Here is a 26,561-nt window from a genome sequence, read left to right on the forward strand (position 1 = left end):
AGGGAGGACATAGGGGAGTTTTGCAGTACAATATGAAAATCAGTATTTCACCACCGTCTGTCTTACGCTTTTTGAGCTGTTTGGTCCTATATGCAGAACCATTTGTTTCCTGTTAATAATGATGCCCTTTGGTGTTATTTTCTTTAGTTGGTGACATTTTATTTTTAACCCTAGCATTTGCTTGATTGAGCAGGCTGAAGGTTTTATAGATTTCTTTTATTTAAAAACCCCCCTGAAATAATGCCTGGGAGACTATTTCTACAACTGAAGCATTATGTATCCAATTATTCCACCAGGTTTAAGGAGCTTTTCAGAATGAACGTCACTTTATCACTAGTGGAACTGGAAACCAATTGCACGTGCTTGCCTTGTAGCTCTTTCACCAGTGAGGAAGTAGGATAGGCTCAAGCACTAATCTTTGTTTGCCTACATAGGAAGATTCCCCCAAAGCAAATGCCAGGGTATCAGTCACTATTAGCAATGCTTTTTCATAAAGGTTTTTTTTACACTAGCTTGGGGGGGGGGATGCTACATGGTACACTTTAAATGTACCACTCTTGAGAGTACATGAGGAATAGAATGGGTGAGAAGCCACGCAGTTTGTCTTATGTTTCAGGGTTCCTGGGCAGCTTAAAGCCATTTGATTTAGCAAAATGTATATGAGGACTTTGCTCAGAAATTGCCACACATTCTCACAGAGGGTACTCTGAAATGGGGAGCAGGCTTTCCGAAGTGGGGGAGATGAGGGTAGAAAACTAAGTGGAAATGGAAGACAACTATAAATGGGGAAACACACGTTTTATTGTCCTTGTAAAAGCAGTGCCATAATAAATGTGTCAGTATTTTGAGGTACTGGACAGTGATTTGCTGAATGAAACTGATGTGGCAACCCCTCTGGCAGCTACTTGGATCATGTTACTTTGCACAGCTTGAGTATTTTAATATTTAGTATCAATTACAGTGCAAAACTGTGAGAATCTCAGTAATTTGAGTGGCATGTAAATCACAAATACCAAGACCGGAAACGATGTATGGATTTAAAATGCACTCTATACGTGATCTGCCTATTGTTGTTTCGGATGAGGGTAAACTTTTAGGGACAAATTGTATCCTGCAATATTTCAGATTTGGACCATCACCTGGAGGATGTAAAAAGCTATTAATATTGAAGAGAGGAACTGAGTATCAAATGGTAACACTTATTCTGCAGCCATCAAGTCTCATTGCTTTCAGGACATTTGAAATCTTTACTGTGTACTGTATCCGTCGATATGGATTAAATGTCTGGATACACGAAATGGGAAGCAGTCAAGGGAGCATTCTGCATTTTCCTATTTGACCTCTGTGTTTGTGTTTTTATAGGCCGGTGTTGGTTGGATGCTCTGGAACTGGCCTTGCGCTGCTCAAGCCTCTTCAGGCTCAGTGCATCCAAGCAAGGGAAAGATGGAGAGTTGAATTGCTCGGCTGATTCTTCGCATGCTGGCCTGTACAACCTACTGCACACGGCTACCATCTCGGATCAGGAACTTTTTCAGTAAGGATGTACACACTTACTGCATATATTCTGAAGTTCTGTAGTGGTTCCTGCAGTTGAGAGTACTTTTCATGCATCTGCTTTAATCCCTTCTAAGTGGTAGCAGTGAGTAAAAGACCCATTTTGTAATGAGAGCATCCTTTCACTTGAACTAGGACAAAGTCAGGATGGCAAAGGTGTCTGCCTCTGAACATGACTTGCCAAGGAGCAACAGTGAGAGAGAGCTCTTGCCTTAATGCCCTGCTTGGGCATATCCTGAAAGCAATTTTTCAGGAAAACAGGATGCTGGACAAGATAGGCTGCTAGTCTGATCCACCAGGGCTCTTTTTTTATGTTCTCAGGCATCACACACATTATTCTCTGTTCAGCTGTGTGTTCCTAACATTCAAGGTAAACATTCATTGCTTTCTAAATAGTGAGTTTGTGAGTAAAAATCTGTCACCTAGACATCAGGAAGGGATACAGATTCAACGGCGGAAACTAAGTGTAGATCACTTTCAAGGAGTAGCATTTGTCTCCCACATATCCAGGTAGTGCTAGCAGAAGATTTATCACTGGCACAGTGTTCCATGATGGGATCAAATCCTTCAGTTAAACATCTTCCCCTTGGGGAATTAAGCCAATTAAGCTGACATGTTATTATTAGTAAGTCATTTAATTACATGTAATGCTTTCTTCAGCTTATTTAAATTATGCTTGGAAATTAAAGAAGCAGACATTGTGTCTTCAATAAGTTGGTCATCCTCCATGGAAGAATTTGCTCCCCAGCTAGTGCTGTCTTCCTGTGCTGGGTGACTACACAAGGGAAAGTAATCATGATTCATTGGAATGCCCATACAGGGATTGCTCCAAACTTACACCTCTGTTCCAAGTAGCACCAGCATTAAGTCTTTTCTGTCAGTTACAAAGACTTGCTGCTGCTGCTGCTGATTGCTAATGGGAATTTTTCCTCTGAATTTTCACGTCTGCTTTAGGTTGGGTTTAAGCATTGCTGCACTCATTTTATAATTCTAAATTGTATATGAAATAGAACCAGGCTATTCTACTCCCATAAGCGCGCGCGCTCTCTCTCTCTCTCTCTCTCTCTGTCTCACACACACACACACACACACACACACACACACACTTAGGATTTAACATCTGCCTCTACTGTGACTGTTTACCTTTGATGTCTGTCTGGTCATTAAGCAGGGTTGTCAGATCAAAATTTCAAAAGCTGGGGTGCCTCTTCAGCAGATGCCATGGAGATTGAGGGTTCTGAAATCAGGGGTGTGCCTGCTTCTTGGTCTGTGCTGCTCTCACAGTCTAAGGGATGCTCCATTTAAAATCTAGTAACCCATCATGCAGTATTAATATTTGCAGGGATTACAGATAAAGGTTTTATCTGCTTTCAGTCAATCTGTTCCAAATACAGCAGTGTCTCTTTATTCAGAGAGGCAGAAAAAAATTCTCTGCATCTAGAGAATCAAGTGAAACTAGTACTTCGCCCCATCTGTTGCAAACAAGGGCCCCTGCAGACAACCTATTACTGAGCATTTGTCCTGTTTTGCTTGCACAACACTTGCATGGTGGTTAGATTGCATCCAGTCTTTGCTAAGCATTCATAGAATCCTAGAATTGTAGAGTTGGAAGGGTTGCCATATTCCTCTTTTTCCAGGACATGTCCTCTTTTTCATGCGTCAGAGCAATCCATAGTTAAAATTAGAAGTCAGCAAATGTGTCCTCTTTTTTGCTGCTCAAAATATGGCAACCCTAGGATGGTCATCTAGTCCAACCCTCTGCAATGCAGGAATCTCGGCTTAAGCATCCATGACAGGTGGCCATCCAACCTCTGCTTAAAATTCCCCAGTGAAGGAGAGTCCACAACCTCCTGAGGGAGTACGTTCCACTGTCATTCTGAGCAGCTTGTGGATTAATTATCTGACAATGAGGACACATTCTGCATTCACACTAATTGCTTGCAAGGTGTTTACATGTGTTCCCATTAGTCATTTCTTCATCCAACACTTTTCAATGCATTTTCCCATCACTTTCCAATTGGTAAAACGTCTGTGTTTTAAAAAGAAAGTGGGTTAGTTGCACACAGGTGACAAAGCACTTTAATCCACCTTACATATGCAACCCTAAAGTTCCCATATGCCAGTGGTGGGGATCCTTTTTGTCTCCAAAATCCAGACAAAGGACCAGCTTAGGTTGCTCTTTGGAGCACAGTAGCTGTGGTTCAGGAAGTCCCAGTTGGTGCAAACAACTAGACTCCAGGCCTTGATCCAAACTTTGTTTAAATTGTTTCATGTGGCTGTCCATTTGTATGTGCGGTTTTCCATTTAGACTTATAACACACGTCACACAGATTTACTACTGTAAACTTTCAAAACTTAGTGGCATGTGCTTTGCAAATGATTCCCATGTGGATCAGCTCCCCCAGAAGTTTGAATTCCAACATGGTCAGTCCCAGTTGTTTGCTAGTATGAACTGGGCCAAAGAGCATGAGCGATTTGGGAAACCAGATCTATCCTATCCTGCCTTGTGGAATAAATATTCCTTCTCTATCATGCCCTTCAGATTGGGCATAGGGGGCATTTTTCATAATATAAAGGGACCATAATAATTATCTATGAAAAAGTTGGACTGTAAGCATTTTTAAAAAAACCTTAGTTGCATGAGCTCAAAGCAGTAAATCAAATATATGATCTTTGGGCAAAACACATAAATGACCTACCATGCTCCAAAGTGTGAGATATTGACATAGAGGTCTCTTCACTTGACTTTTAAAGTGGAGTTGCAATATGTTGCTGCATGCCTTTATTTCAGATTTGCTTGATTCTAAGCTTTATTCATGACAGTTCTCTTCTGAAATGAAACTGAACGGAAGGCTAATTTTGCTAATGCAAGTGGGCATATTATTGAAAGATGGTAGAGATGTGGCTTGGCGCAAAGCCTGAAATCACTCTGTTTGATTAACATGCAACTGTAAAGCCTCTCAGTAAAGCTTCTCATGGTTTTTGGAGAGTCTTTCATGCCAGACACACATTTTCAATAATAATTAATCTCTGGTTGTTTTTCATTTGTAGGACTGGCTTTAACAATGAATACAGTGGAACAATGCCTTGAAAATAATTGTGAGAACTGGCAAAAGTCTTTATGCGTGCCAAGTGGTGAGGGGTCTTCAGCCCCCCCCCCATTTTTCAAGGAGGGGGCTGTACTCCCCCCAAATCTGTGACCCTGCCCCACCACCTCCTCCCCACTGATGTCATGCAAGGAGGAGGAGGCCAAGCATGGAGCCCGGCTCCATGCTCCCCATTTTCCACCCAGTCCACGAGCGCTGGCATCACAGCGGCAGGATGCCTGTGTGTCCTAGCCCAGTGTGGGGGGGTTGGGCGCTAGGTGGGGGCGGGACGCGTCATGTGATGTGTAACGTGACACGTCACGTGATGCGCCCCTGCGATGTGGGGGGGGGGCAAGTCGGCGCCCTTGGATTGACTAATTCACACTTGTAGGATAAATTGACTAAATTTTCTTTTATCAGGTGACAGTCCTAATAATAACCAAAATCTAAAGCACCCTTAGCCAATTCTTATTTCCTTGGGGTGTTTAAGCAGAGGCTGGGTGGGGATCTGTGAGGGATGCCCCACCAGCTTCCTGCATTCCTTTCCTGCTCTGAACTGTTATTGGACTCTGGAGCTTCCAATTATGTAAAACATTTCTTGAGAGACTCCAAATGGCACTGCAGAGTCACAGTACATTGCTTACGATCCTTGAATCTGGTGAGCAACCATATCTTACAAGACTTCCAGCACCTTAAAACTCAGGCTACGTACACACAACATCTTATTTTAGAATCAGTGGAGACAGAAGACTTGGTTTTTTGATGTAGTTCCAATACGATCTAGATCCATTGTGTAGTGTTTGCCTCTGGAAAGTGCTTCTTGAGAAACTGATTTCATTCCCAAAATAAAAGCTGCTAGCAGATTGGCTTTGTGTTACCCTGCAAGTTTTCCATTTGAAAACAGATGAAGGGGGTCCTGGCAATGGGGAGTATAGCCACACCTGCCCAACCACATTCTGGTGGGTGTATACCAATATGGTAATCACCACTTCCTTCTTCATTCACCTGGGGCATGTGCATGGAGGAAAAGGTGTGGATGACTTAAGTCAAGGATTTGCAAATGCATGTTAAGTAAGCATACCTACCCTTGCGGACAGCAGGATCTAGAATCAATCAAGATTGAGAGTTGCTAGTTAAGGAGGAGCAAGAACGTTTCTGGGTTGAGAAAAAACTACAATTTTCATGCTACAGACAGATTAGCGTGTATGCAGCCTAAGACATTGTAACCATCTGTGTCTTTCAGCTTTAATGAGTCAGCTCTGGAGAACCACCACCTAGAGAATGATGCTTTCTCAGACAAATCTGAAAGGGACAATATAGAAGAGTCTGAGAACGAGATGCATGAGAACAGCCGGAAGACAAATGAAAGTGAGAGCGATCAGTCCGAACTCCACGGGGAGTCGTCCCAGGAAAAGAAAGGGACCACCTACTTGGAGCAGAACTATGAAGAATTTGGAGAGGTAACCATTTTAACGTCTATCTACCTACCCACACACACAGTTTGTTATCCATCCTTCCACTGCATTTTTCGCCTTATGATAGAAGAGTCTTTCCTTCATCCCATTTCTTTTATTCTGTTGTGAAGAGCTGAGTCGCACTGACAAAGTCATTTGCCAGAGACAGCAGGAGGGCAATTGCCCCTCCAATAATCTGTTTTCCAGGACAATTTAACATGCCTTATTCCAATGAGAAGTGTAAAATGTGTTGGTTTTTCCTTCATATCATGAACAAAATGAGCTGCTTGTGAGCTGTAATAGGCCAATGGACTTACATTAAATGGCTTACTAGTAGAACCACAACATTTTTTCTCACCCAGTTTAATAACCTCAGGGCTCATGCCCAATTAGAGGAAACTTTGTTAACCTTATATGATTTGTTCCTTTTTTTGTTGTGGGAAATCTAGAGTCAGCCGTGGAACTTAAATGGAAAATGAAAAAAGAGAACTTGGATTGTATCATTATAGTGTTTGCCATTGTGCCATTGTATTCAGTGATGCTTACTCCCTTGCAAGGCCTTTGTTCATCCCACTCTTTTCAATGCCTTTCCCTGTCACTTTCCAAGCCACAAAAATCTGATTTTTTTAAAAAAGTATATTTATTGTGCTAGGGCAGCAGAGCTCTTGAAACCACATCAAAGGCACAAACCTAAAGCTCTGGTATGCAACTGAATTCCACCTGCAAAATTCTACAAGTCTGGAGGCACACTAACATAGGGTATCCCTCTGTAAACAGTTAAAAATGTAATTTTGTTCTTGATTCCTGTTGTTGGGAGGACTTGCTTTTCAATCCTTTGTGATATATGTGTGTGAGGCCAAGATATATGCCCCTGCAAAGTTGGCAAATACATCTGATGAAAGCACTGACAGATCAATACACATCATAGCTTATAGCACCACTGCAATAGCTTTTCGTCTAACAGTTTCCATTATCTAAGGTGGATCAAGCTTAGGGATGTTGTTTGTCTGGGGCGCAAGACAGATTGTAACTAATAGAAATCGATAGAGAGGGAAAAGGTTCGTTGCTCCGCTCACAGGCTTTCTTTTTATCAAACTCTGCTCTGCGGCAAGTGGCATGGTGCTAAGTTCCCATTGTGGGTTTGCTCTAGGGAGCTGTGCTCTGCAGGTCAATACTGGAGCATAAATGATGCCCAAGGTAGGGAAATGCAGCAGCCACAAGTTTCGCCTTGTATCTGTAGTCTCAGTCACCTTGGGTTTTGTTTCTCAGAAAATAAAGCAGGGTGGGGAGGTTGTACAGTTAAGTTTTTGGAATATCCAAGGCCATGTAATGACTTCAGAGCTTAGGGATTCCCTGATTCACCTCAAGTCACCTTGTTAATGGCACAAGCCAACTCCTTGTGAAGTGATCCAATTCCCCAGAAGCTTGATTGGTGGGTTCTTCGTTTGCACAGCCTGCTTCTCTCACAGACCCAAACTATTCCATTTTTTTTACAGGGAGAATTATGGGGAATGTGAGGCGGAGCTTGGTTAGCAAGTGCCTTTCCCACTACCACCTTACCGTATTAGTTAAAAGCAGCTTAAAAGCAACATCCAAGTGCTAGATTAACTTCTTACAGTTTTCTTTGCCATTAAAAGTTTAGATGCTGGGCCCCAACGTCAATAAAACATTCTTTCTCCCACGTTGTTGAGAGGAAAATGCTGAGGTTGCTTCAGGAGGTGCATAAATCAGCCTGTTAAAGGGGTTTGTATCTGCATTAATTCTCTCTGGATATGCTTAGCCTTGTTGAATTGCACACAACGATGACCTGGTTCACACATGGCACTATGTCAAACCATGGCTTAGCATGAACATGCAAGCTCTCAGAGATGAAGTCATGGCTTCTTGGCTTCTCCTCCAGTTGTTCTTCCACAGCTGTGCTGAGTGAGGCTTAACCTGTACTCCAGACCTAGGCTTGTGGTTTAGCTCTCTTCAAACAAACCATGAGCTGTAACCAAAGTTCATCCTATGCTTCACAGCTCCTAGTCTGGCTAGGAGAGATAAACCACAAGCCCTGGTTGAGATGACATGCTAAGCCAAACCTGCTTAGCTCAGCGTAGCAACAGAAGAAGCAGAGGAGGAGGAGCATGTCCTCTTTGGCAGCCAGCATGTTTGCTCATTCATCCTGAGCTATGGTCTGGCTTAGTGTTTCATGTGTGAACAAGATCACAGAGTGCAACTAAACAGGAAGTAGACACATGGCACAAATAGGAACTTCCTGACTTGATCTACTGTTTAAACATGCCTTCACAATATGAATTTCTCTTTCTAACCAACCAGTATCTACTGATGTTTTTAATTGTTTTATGGACATTTATAGATCATTTTTTAAATTATATTTTATATGCTGTAAGCTGCCTTGATATATACTTTATGAAAGTGGAGATTACAAATATTGAAACAACAAAATGGAACATCAGCAAGCTGAAGGGTTTTTCCCCACCCTCTTCTCTTTAGACAGGCGAGTGCTCTCAAACAGAAACTGTGTCCGATGAAAACAAGAGCTTGATGTGGATCATCCTGAAGCAGCTGAGGCCTGGCATGGACTTGTCCCGCGTTGTTCTGCCCACCTTCATCTTGGAGCCGCGCTCCTTCCTCAACAAGCTTTCCGATTATTACTACCACGCCGACCTACTTTCCCAGTAAGCAGCGCCTGCCGGCTTTTTGATGATGCAGTGCGCAGATGTGCACCCATGTGCCAGGAGTATTAGTCCGGCTGCAGCTGGGATGTTTGTGTGCTTGAAAGGGCTCCCTGATAATACGTGAGGCTCTCGGAGTTAATCGGCTGGTGCCGTAAATCAGGACAGGAATCCATTTCGGTGACCTTTAGACATCAACAGTTTATGGGAGCTGTGAGGAAAGCAAAGAAGAAGAAAAATGAGAGGTGTACTGATATGCTTTCTGCTGCGCTCAGCCTTGCCAGTGTGTAACTGGCAATAACTGCATACCCAACCTATTTGATAGGTTAAGGTTTGTGGAACAAGGAGAGCAAGCATATAGGAAAGATGAATCCTGGAGCATTTTTTAAGCAGCAATAACATGTACAGTAAAAAACAAAACCTAGATGCTTTTGGAGATATAATTAGGGGTATTATTATGCAGTCCTTTAGGTTTGGCAGACTAGGACTGCTTTCCTCTGTGCACTTTTCTGGGAATACTTTCCACTAAATACAGTGGATCTTACTTTTCAGTAAACATACATAGGATCTTGTGCAATAGGAAACCGTTCCCCCCTCCTATAAAGTGAGGCAGGATCTAAAATTAGGATATTTTAATGTGCAGTATTCATGAGCTGGTTTGCAAGGGGTGGGATAAACTTAAATGCTCTTTTCAGATTTCCAGCTAGCTTTTGGTGTTGATTTTAAGAGTCAGATGGGTAAAACATTTCAGAACACTTGCTATGGAATCTACAGTTAAATATCACTGACCTTTGTGTAAGTCTCACTGTCTCCACAATTTTTATTCAGATGAATGGAGGAGATCTGACACTTAATTTTCTCCACAAGTAGCTACAGTGTTAGGACTGTGGTGCTATAGGCTGTCTGGTTCTCTCAAGTGGCTTTTATGACTGTAGATTTCTCCATAGCCCTGCATTTTTAATGGAGTAGCTCATGTAAAGCACCACTCTTACATTTTATTTTACATTTTATGTCATTGATTTGTTCTAGTATTTCAAAAATTTAAACCTCTTTGGGTGCCTTGGGGAAAAGGTTGGCATATAAATGCAATAACTAAATAGCCATAACCATGTAAAATTATACAGTAGCCACGAGCTAAGCAACCCAGCCAGGGTAAGATTAAGATCAGGTAAAGACTCTTAGATGAAGTATTCGGACAGTTCCATTCAATTTAAGCTTTGGTAGTATAAGTACAAGTTAAGTTAGCAAGGGAGGCTTGAAAGGGATAGTGAAGGGTTTCCACATTGTGCTGCTGTTGGTTCTATTTGTATCTGATGTGATTTCATGTGTCTGTAAAACCACCTAGGGCAAACAGATCAGCTAATTACTCTTCTCCTATAGAGCTGCTCTTGAAGAAGACCCATATTGTCGAATCAAGCAAGTATTGAGATGGTACCTATCGGGCTTTTATAAGAAGCCAAAGGTAAGTATGCTATAGAACCCCTATTTACATTGGGTTCAGGATAAACTAGATACATAATTCTCCCAGCTAAAAGCTAGCATTGCAAGCCCACAATTTTTCCAGAATATTTTGTGGTCAAGGATAAACAGAATGACTAATGTTGGTTAAATAGTTATTGGGTGATATCCAACATTAGTAATAGTCAGGGTACAAATATTGAAATCAATGAACTTAAGTTACCCTGAGTATAACTATTGTTGGATATCATTCTTTAAATATAGGGGATTACTCTTACAATCCTTCTGGAGATAGAGCAGATTTAAAAAAAATGAAAATGAAAAAGTAAGCTTCTCCCACCAAAAACCCTCCCAGCTTACTTAAGAGAACTCACAGGCTCAGGCTTTGAGCATCGGGACATTTTATTAATTAGTTAATTAAATTTGTATACCACCCTTCATCCACAGATCTTGGTGGTTCACAACATAAAAATTCAACTGAAAGCACAAAATACATGATAAAAACAAGAACAAAAAAAAAACCACACACACACAAACCGATACCCCACTCCTTCCCACAAACACATTTAAAAGGGGTATAAGATGTTAATCAGCCCAAGGCCTGGTTGAAGAAGAACATTTTCATCTGGTGCCTAAAGGTGTACAAAGGAGGTGCCAGACAAACCTCCCTGGGGAGCACTCCACAAATGGGGAGCCACTGTAGAAAAGGCCTGTTCTTGTGTTGCTACTCTCCAGACCTCTTGTGGAGGAAGCTTCAGAAGATGATCTCAGGGTCCGGTAGGTTCATATGGAGAGAGGTGGTTCTTGAGGTACTGTATTGCATAATGGTGCTTTGTGAGATTGGTGAGGGGGGGGGGAGGCAGGAAGCATGAGGTATTTCTGCTTCCTGTTCCATCTGCAGATTTTGTCTCAACTTAAAACTACTTTTTCTGTGTTGCTCAAATAGGAATTCCAGTTCTCAATTCTTTATTTCTTAGTAATTTCTCCTGGAAGTAAATAGCAATTGTCCATGAAGTTTGAGAACCAATTTCAAATCCAGCAGCTATTGCTCCTCAGTTCTCATTCTAAGACACTTCATTTTGTTTCTAGTGTTTTTCTTTTGGGAAATATCCCTGCTTTTCTTGTCGCCAGCTGAATGTTTCCATCTCTAAACAGTTTGGTAGCCCAGCTGATAGTTCCATGGTTGTGGTTGGTTTTGTAATTAGATGAGCTTTAGAAATTATGACTTTCTCTTTTTCTTTTTTAAAAAAATCCAAAACAAAAGACAAAATAGGAATTAATAAAATTTCAAAACTGATTAAGAGCTTAATTTGACTTCACTGAAGTCTCAAAAATTGGCACATAGTTCTCAGACTTGGTCATTGTCCAGCGATGGTATCATCACTGGTATAATTTACCAGTAATGAAATATATTTGAGCCGCCCTCAGTGTAATTGCAGGGGAAACAAAAGAAGATAGAGGACTTGCCTGCCAAGTGTCATGTTATCTTAATTGAGCAAAGCAAGGTACTTTAGCAGCATGAGGTGTTTCCCCAAGGGAAGGAAATTTCCTTGGAAATGCAGGGAGTTGATAGCACAAGACTTAATTATTGCAAACATTTCCCAATATCGACACAGGGAGTGGGTACTCAACTATTTCATAGAATCATAGAATTGTGGAGTTGGAAGGGACTCAAAAGAGTCATCTAGTCTAACTCCATACAATGCAGGAATTACTCTATTGATTATTTGGGCAGAAATGGCAATGGTTTGGCACGCAGCCTCGAAAGCTTTCTATCCTCCTGCCTATAATTCTTCCTCTTTGGCACAGTGCAGTGAAAAAGCCCAAATGTGCACTAGCCCTAGGTGGAGATTTGCAAGAAAAACCAGCCAGTTCAAGTGGAGCTTGAGTAGATGTTGTGATGTGGATTCATATCTCCATCTGCATCAACTGTTCACTCAGAAACCTATTACACAGGATTGGATCCAGACGAAGTTAGTTGAACTTGGGTCTCACTGATATCAGCATGAAAAGTTTGTCATGATGAAGTCATATCCCACTGATCTTAGAGGGAGTTCATTTCAAATAATATAAAAACTATTGTTGTTGTATTGTTTATGTTTGAAAACAAATATGTATATGTATATGAACATTAAATTCTAACCCGCAGATTGGGACAGTGTTCTCTAATAATGTATTCTGTTTAATGCCTCTCTTCCAGGGAATAAAAAAGCCATACAATCCCATTTTGGGAGAGACCTTTCGTTGCTGTTGGTTTCATCCACAGACAAACAGTCACACATTTTACATAGCCGAACAGGTAAATCTGAGCAATTACATGCAGCAGATTAAAACTGAACATTTTGGTCTATGTAGCACCATCTAAACTGAAGCCAATATGTACATATTGTGTGTATTGTAATTACAATACAGATGTAATTTTTTCTTCCCTTCCATTACAGGTTTCTCATCATCCTCCTGTATCCGCCTTTCATGTCAGCAACAGGAAGGATGGTTTCTGTATAAATGGCAGCATTCTAGCCAAATCTAAGTTTTATGGTAAGACATCAGAGTCAAACAGCTATTTATAGTAGGAAAGAGTTTACCCCCCAGTCACTTTTCTCATACCAACTTTGGACTCCTCTAGACAACCAGTTTATTCAGCATTCATCCTGCTTTGCTTGCACAAAGTTTACACAGAGGTTGAAGTATGTCTTGTCTATATTGAGCATTAATTGTAATTTCTTTACAGGATGGTTATAAACAATGAGCATTCATCCTGATTTGCTTGTGGGCTATTTACACGTCTTTCCATTAAGCATTTGTTCACCCCACACTTTTCAAAACATTTCCCCATCACTTTCCTAACTGCAGATAGTCTGGGTCTGGGGTTTTTAGTTATGTGAACTAGAAGGTGGTATTCAATATTGCGCTAAGGAGAAGGTTTTGCCAGCGCAAGCATTTCTGTTTTCTGTAAATACTTACGATCAAGGAAGTTCTTAAGAGATGGTCCACTGAATCATATTGGCTTCTCTTTGTCCTGCTGTGTATTTGTAAGAGGAGCAGTCATGACATATACATCTGCACTCTTTTACCTGCAGGTAATTCACTTTCGGCATTGCTGGATGGACAAGCAAAACTTACCTTTCTAAGCAGCGGGGAGGAGTACATCATTACTATGCCATACGCACACTGCAAAGGTGGGATATTGCTGGGGCTCTGGAGTAGGGGGAATTGTGGGCCTCCTTCCCTTTCCAGGCAGGGTTATTTTTCTCCCCTTTTAAAAAAGAGACATATATCACCAAACATAGGGATTTATAACCATAACACCTTAACATCAGGTCGGGCACTGCAAGATCATGGATCAACTTTTTTAAAGAAAGATGAACAGGATGTATCCAAGGCTGCCATACCACTTGCACAACAGACTTCTTTTTGCACTGTGGAACTTCCCTCTCCTTCCTCCTGCAGCCCTCTGTGCACCATCAGAATCTGCTCCAGAGGGTTTGAAGGGAGGACACTCTGGAGCACGTTGGAGTGGTGGGGACACAGGGAGAGAGGAAGAAGAAGTCCTCAGCAACTCAGAGGAGCCCACCAACTGGAAACAGAGACTGAGCTAGCTGTAATCACCTGCTGCATCTCATAGGTGATGAAAGTGAATACAGATGAAGGATTTTAATGGCAGGTCATAAATCTGCTACGCAAAGATCTGGTTACAGTGATCAGATGAAGATAAGCACCGTTTATCTTAAGCTGCACAGCCCATTCTAATGCATTTTTACACCGAAGGAAAACCAGCAGAGCTATTTTTCTCTGGCATTGTGTGAACTTCAGACTTGCTCTGCTTGCAAATGCTAATCTTCAATTCATTTCAGATGAAGCCAACACTTGCAAAGTTTAACTTAAGCTGCAGAGCCCAATCCAATGCTTGTTTACGCAGATGTTTTTTTTGGGGGGGGGATTTACTTGCGCCCTCCTTGCTCCTGCTGAGTCAGGTGTTGTTGCTGCTGCCGCCCAGTTGTATAGCCACAAGCATCAGCACTCTCCCCTCCTGCTGCTTCCAGAAACTGGTATTCACAAGCAGACTGCCTCTAGCAGTGGAGGTAGAACACAGCTCTCATGGCTAGTAGCTTTTGATAGCATCCTCCATGAATTTGCCTAGTTATGCTTTTAAATCCATCCAAGTTGCTGAACATCACCATTATTCCCCCTCCTGCTCCCCGGTTGGTGCCAGAGTCAGCCTGAGAGCAGCAGGAGACCAAATGTAGAGTCCAGGGAGGGGAGAGTGCTGTGGTGCTCAGATCCTGCTTGTGGGTTTCCACAGGCATCTAGTTGGCCCCTGTGAGAACGGGCTTCTGACCCAGAAGGGCTTTCAGCCTGATTCAGGGGGGCTCTTCTTATTAGTGTTGGTGGATTCAACCTTAAAGTCCTTGACTTCCACTCAAGAATCGTATTAAATGAATATATCGCAGGGGCCCAGGATCCAAGCTCTTACTTCCACTTGCTTGAGATGCAAAATAAATCTGAAAAAAAATAATTATCATGGAGATCCCTTGCCTCTTCGTCCAACTCGAATGAGAGCCATGCTGTGCTCCTCCCTCATCAATGTTGTCCAATGGTATGGAGGCAACAGGGGCTAAAATGGGACCCTGGTTTGGGTGCAAGGAGATCCCTGGTCAGAGCCAGGGTTGGGCAGGGCAGTTCAGCTGACCTGTATCCACCCACCTATCCAGTAGTCAGCTGTGATTGTTATGGGTGGTATTCCATGTTGTTCTCTGCATCTCAGATTTTACCCTTTTTCTGTTTTTTATGGAGTGTGCTGATTAACACAACAAGGTGAGGCTGTTTCAGGTTAATGTTATATAACCATTTTTTTGTAAATAAAAAAAGGAAAAAAGAGGATTACTTTATACAGACCTCAGTCAATGTGAACGACAGGTTTCAGCAACTTATATGGTCTCTGTGCCCCTGATATCCTGTTAACAGTTTTGTTTCTTCTCTGTTTCTAGGGATTCTATATGGTACCATGACAATGGAGCTTGGGGGGAAAGTTACCATTGACTGTGAGAAAAGCAATCATCGGGCAGAACTGGAATTCAAATTAAAGGTGACCATCTTTGTCTTGCATTTTGAACTTGACTCCAGCCCACCAGTTCCACATTTCCCTCCCCGCTTTTGCAGGTTTCCTTCCCCATTCTGCAATTTCAAGTGACAGGGCTAGGCTTGCAAGTCATCCCAGATTCTGTACAATGATCATGCACTTATTAATAACTAAGTTAATATTTAAAGTGAGGATGGAGTAATAACCATACTTGCTGTTATTGGACATAAATATATATTAAGGTTCACTTGATTTTTTATTATTTTTTTTGCTGTATGCAGGGATGTAAAGGGGCAGCCGATGGATTATAATATTGGTAAATACAGTGGTGCCCCGCAAGACGAATGCCTCGCAAGACGGAAAACTCGCTAGACGAAAGAGTTTTCCGTTTTGGAGGTGCTTCGCAAAACGAATTTCCTATGGGCTTGCTTCGCAAGACGAAAATGTCTTGCGAGTTCCTGTGGGTTTTTTTCCCTTTCCCCCCCCTTTTTCTAAGCCGCTAAGCCGCTTATCCGATAAGCCGCTAAAAGCCGCTAAACCGCTAATAGCGCTAATCCGCTAAGCCGTCAATGGGCTTGCTTCGCAAGACGAAAAAAACGCTAGACGAAGAGACTCGCGGAACGGATTCTTTTCGTCTTGCGAGGCACCACTGTACTGGGAATGTTAACTAATCGAGAACATAAGCAGCAACAGAGGTTCATCTTGGACATATCTTATAAGGAGAGTGGGAAGCAGATTTTCGAAAATTGTTGTAAGAACAATTGGCTAAAGAAATAAAAGATCATGCAGAACGTATAAAGGGGAGATGGGGAAGCTGTGAATAAAATCTGAGACAGTCCTAAGGGGCAACAGCATCCTAATAGTGCTCCAAGTTTCTTTAAGGCTCAATAGTTCAATTGTTGTTGACATTGTCAAGTACCCATCTCTAAGTTGCAGTTGCCCCACATTGGTGCACGCAAGAATAGTGTGTAAACTGAACTTTTCTGACTGTGCACTAAATAATGTTATCTGATGGCTTGGCCATGAGGCTAGTTGAGCACTTCCACCATGCAGCCAGGTGACATACGTGCCCATTTGATCCACATCTGAGCACATAACAATAATTTTATGAACTGCTCTTTCACGGGCAGTTCCAGAAATCCAGACAAGTTCAGCTTGAGCCTTGTATCCTGGCGGATCTCTGTGTTCTTGGCTGGCCTCCAGCTTTCCCCCCCACCCCACCCCATGGGCTGAATTGTATTTTTCTTCCTCTCTCTTCCCAAAGCCATTCTTTGGTGGCAGCACAAGCATTAATCAAATCTCGGGGAAGATTAAATCAGGAGAAGAAGTGCTGGCGAGTCTCGATGGACACTGGGTAAGAAATCGTAATCTTCTTTGCTGACAGTTTTAAAAAATGTCTGTGTGGAGTGCAGGAGAGGACGAGGGCCAGCTGGGAATAGGGTTGCATTTCTAAACTACATTGAAACAGAGCTTGATTTTGAAGCAAGCAGCTCTCGGGTGAAACAGATGCAACAGTCAGTTTTATTTGCTCAGACATAAATCTTGCTGTACAGGTTGCCTCGAAAGGCTCCAATTCTGATAGCTTACCTTGATTTCAATCTAGCAAACAGAGCATGAGTCAAAGCCGGCAAGGCTAGTAAATAAAACTTTCTACGAAACTGGAAGGCATCTGGAGCGACACTGGACACTTGGCTGTAAGGGTGGATTCAGAAGACAGCTACCCACATTTCCTCTTAATTGGGGGAGGCAATGTGTTGCTTTCTAGATGCCAGCAAGGACAGAGGTTAGGGATTATGGGAGCTGTAGTCCAAACAGCCTCCAGAGGGCACTCTGTTAGCTACCCAGATTGCTGCGGCCTGCACATGAAGCCTTGCTGACAGTTCTGTGACCTACAAAAGTCGTGTGTATCTGTAGGAGAGCCTTCTCTTTTGTGATGCCAGTAATAATGTTTTCCCCATTGGGATCAGATGGGACTAACCATGAGGGGGCTCACTGGAAGGACAGAGCATGAAGCTGAGGCTCCAATACTTTGGCCACCTCATGAGAAGAAAAGACTCCCTGGAAAAGACCCTGATGTTGGGAAAGATGGAGGGCACAAGGAGAAGGGGACGACAGAAGACGAGATGGTTGGACAGTGTCCTCGAAGCTACAAACATGAGTCTGACCAAACTGTGGGAGGCAGTGGAAGACAGGAGTGCCTGGCGTGCTCTGGTCCATGGGGTCACGAAGAGTCGGACACGACTAAACAACAACAACAACCATGAGGGGCTTCAACTGACAACTGAAGACACACCAGTTTGCTCAGACACCCTTACCTTTATCTTTTTAATTGCTGTGGCGATATTTAACTACGGATGATGATGGTGTTGGAGAATAACATTTGAAGCAAATCTCCATGACTTGGGGTATAACTTTGAAAAGATTTACATCCAGGACCTGGCTTTGATAGCAGACTAGCATCAGGAATCATTAGCTTCAAAACATGTCATATTGTATATCTTGCTACACATGTCATAAATAAATTCCCTGTACCAAGCTGTGTAAATTATCTTTCTGGTTCATCCTCTGGGGGCAGTTGCAGAAACCAAAGCCCATCACATATTCAGCCTCAAAGCAGCGGAGTTGAATTAGTGGTTAATTTTCAGAATAAACTAACAGAGGACAAAGATGAAATGCTGGTGGCGTTTGGATCATTAACAGACAGGGGACCAGGAATGTCATGCTAACAACTGCAGCCTGCCCTTTCTGCACTGGTGTGTTTCCTGCTTCTCTGGGTGGTTTGTGGCTGGTTCTGCTGAGTTTTTCTCCCATGACAAGGACAGGGGGGAGGTCAGGTAATGAAGAGGTGAGGGCTCAGTTTTAAACAACTCAAGGCACAAGCAGAGGAAGAAAAAGAAGAAGCAGCTCACAGGCCACGGAGAATCTAGACAAGTCCCAGGGTGAAAAAACCTGGGTGTTCCCAGTCCTAGCCTTATAGGGAACCCTGCTATGATTTTATTAATTGTAACATTTGCTATATAAATAATAGAAATGCCATTAGTAGAGGTAACTCACATCTCACGCTTATTCCACTTACGTGATCACAGCTTTGCATGCGGAGGATGTGAATAAATAAATAAATGGAGAGCAAAAGAAACCCACTTTCCATTTATTTATTTCCCCACCTGTGCAAAGCTGCAATTTCGGGCAAGGGCTATGGCAAATGCTTACTAGGCTTTGGGACACAGGAGGGAGGACTCTAGGACCCTGCTGGAGCCCTCCCACCTCCTTCCCAAAGCCAGACAAGCAGCCCTCCACCTTGCAGGGGTCCTGGTTCCAGATATCCTGGCTTTAAGTGTTTTTGTGTAAACCCCAGACACTATGCCTTATGTAAGATGTGAATTACCTGTAAACAAAACAAACTGATTGCATGATTCCTGAGGTGTATGAGTCTTTGCAGAACAAGCACAAAAGCTAGATTATTGCCCCAAAGAGGTTACAATCTAGCGTTCCTGCATGGAGAAGATAGCAAAGTGAGGAGAAGGAAAGGATGAAGGAAAGAATGGTGTATCAGAAGAGTATTGATGGCTTCCTTTCCTTTCACTTAGATCTTGCTAAGCCTGTGTTGAACACCTCTGCTTTATGCCAGCACTAAATTCTTCTTCTTTTTTCAGGATGGAGAGGTTTATATAAATGACCTGAAAAATGGCAGCACAGATATTTTCTGGAATCCAACCAGTGAGATCCGAAAGCAGAGACTGAAGCGTCACATTGTGCTATTTGAAGAGCAAACAGAGTTTGAATCTGAGAGGTAATGCAGGCAGATTGCTCCAAGAGAGAAATATAGGCAACATGCGCGCTCTCTCTCTCTCTCTCTCTCTCTCTCTCTCTCTCTCTCTCTCACACACACACACACACACACACACACACACAGTGTATCCCCTCCCCCCACAGCACAGCTGGGATCTTATTTAAATTTAACAATGGACTACTATGAGCACCCACCTCTGCAATGTTAAAAACATGCCTGGAGCCCCTGAACTCCATGACTGCCCTGGCCTTACTACAGACATTTATACTTGATTCCTTGTTTCTTTCTCAGGCTCTGGCAGCACGTAACCAGTGCAATCAGCAAAGGAGACCAGAACAAGGCAACACAAGAAAAGTTTGTGTTGGAAGAGGAGCAGCGGAATGCAGCGCGGGAGCGGAAGGACAATGGGACAGAGTGGAAGCCTCTGCTCTTCTGGCATGATCCTGCCACGAACGAATGGCACTACAAATATGAAGAGTGAGTGCTCTTGAGTGGAGTGTGGTGGCTAAAAGGGGTCTGTGTCCAGGTACACACATTGTAACAGGTGGACTTAGAGCACATCTGTGCCACACTCTTAAAACTGGTGGAGCAAGCTTGTTTTCTGCTGCTCTAGAGGGTAGGACCCAAACCAGTGGATTCAATTTACAAGAAAGGAGATTCTGGCTAAATGTTAGGAAGAATTTACTGATGGTAAGAGCTGTTTGACAGTGGAACGGACTCCCTTGGAAGCTGGTGAACTCTCCTTCATTGGAGGTTAAGAGGAGGTTGGGTGGCCATCTGCCAGGGATGCTTTAGCTGCAACTCCTACATTGCAAGGGGTTGGACTATAGGACTCTTCAAACTCTAGAATTCTATGATTCTGTGGTATGATAAATCTTATATCTGCACCCAGGGCTGTGCAGAGGGGGGCAGGCAGTTGGGTTCATTTGTCCCAGGCCTTGGAGGGCTAAGTTGGCTGAGGGCCTCTGCTAAGGACTGGCTGGTGTTTTTTTTGTTTGAGTTTATAACTTTATTCTAACAAGACTCATGCCCCAGGCCTCAGAGAAGCTCCAGCATGTTCCAGTGACTCTGAGAAACTGAGCACCAATTTCTATTTTTTTCCATGCAGTCACTAAAGCAATTGTCTTTTAGCCGTATGGAAAATATGGTCATGTGGCCTGCCTTCCAGGGTTGTTGGGAAGGTAAAAATAAAGACTGTACAATGTTGGTTGGTCACAGGCTCCTCCGCCCCATCAGGTTTACAATGACTACTTTTGTTGTTGTTTTTGGCCACACAGTCCTTCTGTGTTACAGCTGAAGCATTTTGGTGGGGCAAAATAGGAAGAAATTGAATGTGCATATTCATATCTGCTCTACGCAATGTTGAAAGTGTTCTTGTACATTTGGTGTATATTGCTACTAGTATAGTAAACAGTGGCTTTTCTTTCTTATAAATTTCTTCTTCATTTTCAAAGTTTGCGGCCCTGGGACCCTTTGAATGACATTGCCCAGTACGAGAAGGATGGCATACTTCAAACCATGCAGAGGCACTTATCCAATCGAATGTCAACTCACAAAAACATGTGCAACAGCAACCAAGTTGCACGGCACAAGGTAACTGGCCATCTCCCCAAGAACGTCCACATTTTCAGTGATGCTTGGGCAGATGTACTCTCCTTCTGCACTGTATCTGCAGAATCCTGGTGAACTGAATAACATCTTGCTATCCCACTGTCACTTTACCCTGAGCACACCCTGAGCCAGATTTGGGACAACACGATCCCACTTAGAAATACATGGATCCAGTGATTTGCTTAAACCACTATCTGATTTGCTGGATTTTGATCAGCAGACATTTTGTGTGGCTTGTCCTAGTGGATTTTTTGGCACAAATTAAAAAAGAAACACTTTGCAATTTCACTGGTGTGTTTAGAATGATCATGAGAGCTGGTGGGCGTTGAACTAAATGTATAAATGGGATGCGAGATGCCTTAGCCATCCAGCAGGTCACTGAATAGGGGACTGAGCTTTAGAGACCTGGATTCAAATTCCAAATAAACTACTTGACTGGCCTTAGGCAAATTATAGCCCTCAGTTCTTTATCTGTGTGATGGGGTGAAACTGGAAATGATAGACACACACCTCTACCTTGTGAGGCAGAAAAAATGAGGACTGTGCTTTCTGCTCTGACCCATATGAATATCTTAGGTTGTAGATTGAAGCTTATGATTATAAGTTGCAAGGACTTGTGGAGAGGGGGAAGAAACAATGAGGGAAGCAATGCCCTTTCACTTTTATTCCCAGTTCCTTTTAATAGCAAATGCAGGTGGTGATTGCCAACAAAAAGAAACAACAAATGTAGAAACAAGACGGCAGTATCGACACCCAATACACCAAGAAACACACACACAAAATTTTAAGTGGCTAAAAATAATTAAGAACTCATTGTGGAGTGAACATGCTCAGTAGCCATGAAATGTTTATTGTCTGTTGGGAAAGAGGGGAAGGTTGGGAATGGAGTATTATGGGGGAGGCACAACTGGCTGCCTGGCGCTTTGAAGAGGAGTACCCTTATTAGAAGATGAGGTTATATTGTAACATTTTGTTGCAGCTACCATTTGCAATGCTCTAGTTTGGGTTTTAAAACCCTCACCCCCTGAACTGTAGTGTTATGGGGAGGGGAGCTTTAGGAGCCTTGAACCTGAGAAAAATTATTTCAGATCACCCTCCTTTTATTCCACAGAAACCAGTATGATTACTTAGGGATAAGAGGGCTGAGGATTTCAGCCTAAGATTAAACCCTTGAGATGATGGATTCTATAAATTGCATCCTTTCACTTCAGAAGTCTATGTTTGCTAGGCAGATAAATTGGTATATCTCATAAATAATGATAGTCAGAACAGGAATAAGAATAATGGGATTTTTTGTTTGTACTCCTCTTCATTCAGAGGTCTGCAAATGATTGTAGACGGCGTAAAGCCAGCGATCAACCGTCCAGCAACAGTCAGAACACTGAAAGTAGCTGTTCAACACCAGAGTCTGTACAGGAACTTTCAGATGATGACAGTAAGTATCTTGCAGGCTTCTGATACTGTGCGCTCACTCACTCCATGCATATCCAGTGTTAAGTCCTATTGTCATCCCTTGATAACGTAATCCTTTTGCAGAGTGATGGAAAATGCTCAGATATAGAGACTGATATTAGGGACAAGTTACATATTTTTATTAGAAGATCAGCAATTTAACATTTGAGTTATTTGAGAACTCTCAGGTGGGTGCCATCTGGACCTGACAATTTACCAGTTTTTAGTTTGTCTACCAGGCCTAGAACTTCATGTCTCATCACCACTATCTTCCTCAAACTCCCTTCTTGCAAAAGTTAGTTCAGGCACTGTGATCTGCCATATGTCTTCCACAGTGAAGTCAGATAGAAATAATTGATTCACATTCTCCACAATCTCCTTATCCTCCTTTTTCATGCCTTCGACTCCCTTCTCATCCAAGGATCCACCAATTCCTTAGATGGTTTCCTGCTACTAATATATTTAAAGAACTTCTTGTTGTTGGTCTTCATGCTTTTAGCTAAAACTTTTTTTTAGCATCCCTTACTTTCCGCTTGCGCTTTGTGTTGCCAAAGTTTGGGTTCATTTTAGTTCTCTTCATTCGCACAGGACTTCCATTTTATTTTATTCCATTTATGAATTCCCTTCCATTAAATATGTTAAAGTGATTTTACACCAAATAAATAAACAATTAAAACTGTTCCATGTGTAAAAACAATTCCATATATACAAGCAATTAAAAACAATTGCACATGTAAAAACCAATTTCTACCCAGCAATATTCAAAATGTGCATTCTTCCTGAATCTCTTTTTCAGAGCTGATTCACATACTAGTTTTGCTAGGTTTTTGCAGATACAGGCATTGCCTTCATGGGAAAGGCACATGGTTGGGTCCAACAAAGCCATTATATAAGTGGAATGGCTTCCATTTGTGCAACAGAACATCTCTTTCACTTGCTAACCCTCTAGAGCAGATTTAAGGGGTGCAGTGTGGGAGCAGGGTGAAGGAAAATCCTGTTGCCTGAGCGGAAATCACTGGATTCTACCATGAATGTGTAAGAGGATTTTTTTTTCATAGATCTGTAAAATCTGCAATATTAGCATATTAAGCATATTAGCTTAATGAATCCAGAAGCAAGTCAAACTGATGAACTACAGCTTCCAAATTACCTTTCTCCCATGTATGTTATGGGTGATTCTCCCAGGGAGGAGGAGAGAAAACTTCAGAACATGTGTGGGGGAGGAAATGCCCCCATTTTCCAAACACATGAGAAATCCAGCTGTCATCTTTTCACCACAGGCTTTGAAAGTCCGGGTGCTCAGTGTGGGAAAGAAACCGACCCTTTGAAAGAAATTCACACTGCTGTCTTATCCCTCCAGAGAGCCCAACAGGAGATACACAGGTATGGAATTTCTTTTCTTTTTAAAAAAATACATTGATCTTCAAATAACCACCACAGTGTTAAGGTCTCGTTATTACACAGAATTTGGGATAGAGAGGAGGAAGGTTACCTTGGGCCAGGTGCCTGGGTCAAATGTGAATACTACCAAGCATGAACACAAGCATGACAATAATGACCTTTGACCCATGTGGAAGGTACAGCCAATAAACTAGACAAGGATTGGCTTCCTTCAAATCCTGCTGTTTTCTATCACAAACCTGAAGACATTGCATATATCCACATTTTTAAAAGTGTCTTATTTCTATCTTTTGGTGAGGCAGATGCTCAGGACTGATGCTTCTCTTCTGAGGTTGGGGGGGGGGAGAGTAAGCTGAAAACTAATCTTAAGTCTCTTCTGCTTTTAAAAAGATAAAAGGGAACAGTGCCAACGATGTTGCATAAAAGAACTTTGCAAATTCAAATCTTGGCTTAAATTGCAGCTGCCCACTGACAGAAGGCATTTCTTCTTCTCTTAACTTCCAAAGGGTTTCCACTCCTGCGTGAAGCTCAAGCATGATTTAGCAGTTCAGTTCTTGCAAAGCTTTCCCCTCTCCAGCGTAATCACAATTTATTTTTTTTTAAAAAAGGAAATGAGTAAATAAACCTTGTTGTATTTCATTGCAATCAGTTTTCTGGTGCAAGTGTAAGGAGACCTGCAGGTGCAGCATTTCCTAACAGTTGGCTGCCAGTAGGAAAGAACAGCTGCAGTATTTTCTTTACATATAATTTTGTCAAGGGAGTTTTGTCAGAACACTCCCCAGTTCGTACCTAGGTTAGGAGAGTTAAAGACACAACCATGGAATATGTATGAGTACACGTCAAGCTGACAAGGTTAAGTCAACAACCTTTGGTCAGTACAGTAAATAGATGCCAGTGCTGTTTAATACCTCAAATAGACAATTAATATTTGACATCTAAATCAACAATAAAACTTTCCATGATTTCTCTTTCTAAATTAGGCAAGATGTTTATGCTAGCCCTAAATTCCAGGCCTGCAGTACTTTCTTGCTTTTTGAAGCCTAAGGTTTGGGGCTGCAGGAAGCAAATCCTCCGTTTCCCTTCACAGTTTTATCAAGAAGAAATATGTGGGGCCAGAATATTTACCAGGCATGTCGGGCACTGAATTTTAACTTGATTCTGAGTTTTGGCACTGTCTGATCTGTGAGCGCAAATGCAGTGTCTGGTTTTGAGTAACAATGGATTGGTGGCGGCTGTTGTTCTTTCTTGCAGAAACCTCACTGCTCTGAACAAAAAGTCGCTCTACAGGAGGGCCTCATCGGAAAACCTCTTCCTGGACTCTCGCTGTTGGTTTCTTCTGTGCATCTTTCTAACATGTCAGCTCTTCATTAATTATGTGTTCAAATAAAAAGCACTGCATTTGGCAGCAATAACAAGTGACCAGCTGCAGGAATGGGGAGACTTAATTGCAAGGAGCCCACTGAGGCACCAAGCACTTTAATACCTACGCAGTCGGGGGCAAGAGGAAGCGAGAACAAGGTTAACCAGGGAGCCTGCAGAGTTTTGTTCTTCAGATTAATGTCATTGCCTTTTTACATGTACATCTACAAGGACCTCTTTACCTGTATGGGCCTTAATGCTAAAGCCAAATGTAGCTTTAATTGTGCAATTTTGTTTTCTATGTTTTGTCATTTTCTGAGACAACTAAGATTTACCAACCAGTATTTGGTGCCCCCTTTAACACTTCTACACATCTACTTGGTTTTATAAAACGATTCCTAGTGTCTTGTTTTATAGCTCTTCTGTGGGTGGGGGAAGGGCGTTTTGCCATCCATCAAGATGCCTTTTGATAAATTTCCCATATGGAAGGGAATGTTAGGCACCCATGTGAAAATTGAACCAACTTGGGTTATCGATAGCACAGCTTCTCCTTGGGTCTTCTAATCAGTGCTCTCACATGCCAAATCCCTATAAACAGCACATCCCACTCCATCCCACCAAGATTGTAAATATACACAATTTCTTAAATCCTGCCCTTCTAAGAAATATGAGGCCACAACCAATGAGGCCCCAGAAAGTCAGACATGCCTGTTTAGGATTTGATTTAATATATATATATATGTATGTTTTTACATTGATTAAAACATACACACACACACACACACACACACACACACACACACAAGCATTGTATAAAAGAATGCCTCCGAAATGTACCATTATTCCATGATGGGTGGAAGAAGATGGGTGTAGAAGCACTTCTGTATATAGGTAATTTCATATGTCACAAATTCACTACAGTTCTGGGGTTCACTGGGCTTATTTTGTGATGCGGGAGACATTTTGTCCATTGATGAATACAGGGTAGTTATGTGAGCAGGTGCAAGCAATTGCTCCTGCAGTTTTCTGAAGTGATCACTTGCAACAGTTGGCTCATCTTCCTTGTGCTTTACATCAAGGGACAACTGTTTCTGAGTATCATAGAGAGACCTCCTTTCCTGTATAGGACTGATCCTGTGATTGTGAGAAGGCACCCTGCAGATATTGTTTGCTCTTAGGTACATTTAAAGGTTAAAGGTCAGGAATAGTAAGGGTTTGCCACTGCATCCTCCAAATCTGTTGATAGTCTTCCTATTTTTACACCATTTTTAAAAGATTTGCAATATTTTATGTAGACTTGCAGCCAGTACTAAGCCTTTTTTTCTGGCCTGAAATAGTTCCAAGTGGTAAGTACTGCTATATATATATATATAAAGATATTATATATATAAATATATATATACAGCCTTAAAATATTTAGTGGTGGTGCCAGTCTGGGCTAACTTTCAGTGTAAATGTTTCCAGATTTTTAACTACATTCCTTGTGATGTTCCCCTTTAGGGGAAAACTTGTTTGTGCTTGATACATTGAAATAAATTACACAACTTTCACTTATCACCTCTTTGTGGCTGAATCATTATTGTTCTGGGGACTTTTGTACATGTTCTGCTGCTCACATCACTTGTGTATTAAGGTGGG

General features: G+C 42.1%; 1 protein-coding gene across 2 annotated transcripts in view; it reads left to right on the forward strand.

The window, feature by feature from the left end:
- Window positions 1-26,477, forward strand: part of OSBPL5 (oxysterol binding protein like 5) — a 128,563-nt gene extending 102,086 nt beyond the window's left edge. For both annotated transcript variants that reach the window (XM_081840471.1, XM_081840470.1), the window contains exons 8-22: window positions 1,363-1,534; window positions 5,884-6,100; window positions 8,591-8,775; window positions 10,153-10,234; window positions 12,431-12,529; window positions 12,672-12,768; window positions 13,311-13,409; window positions 15,219-15,316; window positions 16,575-16,664; window positions 18,964-19,100; window positions 19,392-19,577; window positions 20,555-20,693; window positions 22,029-22,146; window positions 23,444-23,546; window positions 24,816-26,477. In XM_081840471.1, the coding sequence (XP_081696597.1) occupies window positions 1,363-1,534; window positions 5,884-6,100; window positions 8,591-8,775; window positions 10,153-10,234; window positions 12,431-12,529; window positions 12,672-12,768; window positions 13,311-13,409; window positions 15,219-15,316; window positions 16,575-16,664; window positions 18,964-19,100; window positions 19,392-19,577; window positions 20,555-20,693; window positions 22,029-22,146; window positions 23,444-23,546; window positions 24,816-24,951 (1,958 nt within the window). In that variant the 3' untranslated portion in view covers window positions 24,952-26,477. The remainder of the gene's footprint in view (window positions 1-1,362; window positions 1,535-5,883; window positions 6,101-8,590; window positions 8,776-10,152; window positions 10,235-12,430; window positions 12,530-12,671; window positions 12,769-13,310; window positions 13,410-15,218; window positions 15,317-16,574; window positions 16,665-18,963; window positions 19,101-19,391; window positions 19,578-20,554; window positions 20,694-22,028; window positions 22,147-23,443; window positions 23,547-24,815) is intronic.
- The last annotated feature ends 84 nt before the right edge of the window (window positions 26,478-26,561 follow it).

This window comes from Podarcis erhardii (genome assembly GCF_964252035.2).
Source record: "Podarcis erhardii genome assembly, chromosome: 1".
Classification (NCBI taxonomy): Eukaryota; Metazoa; Chordata; class Lepidosauria; order Squamata; family Lacertidae; genus Podarcis; species Podarcis erhardii.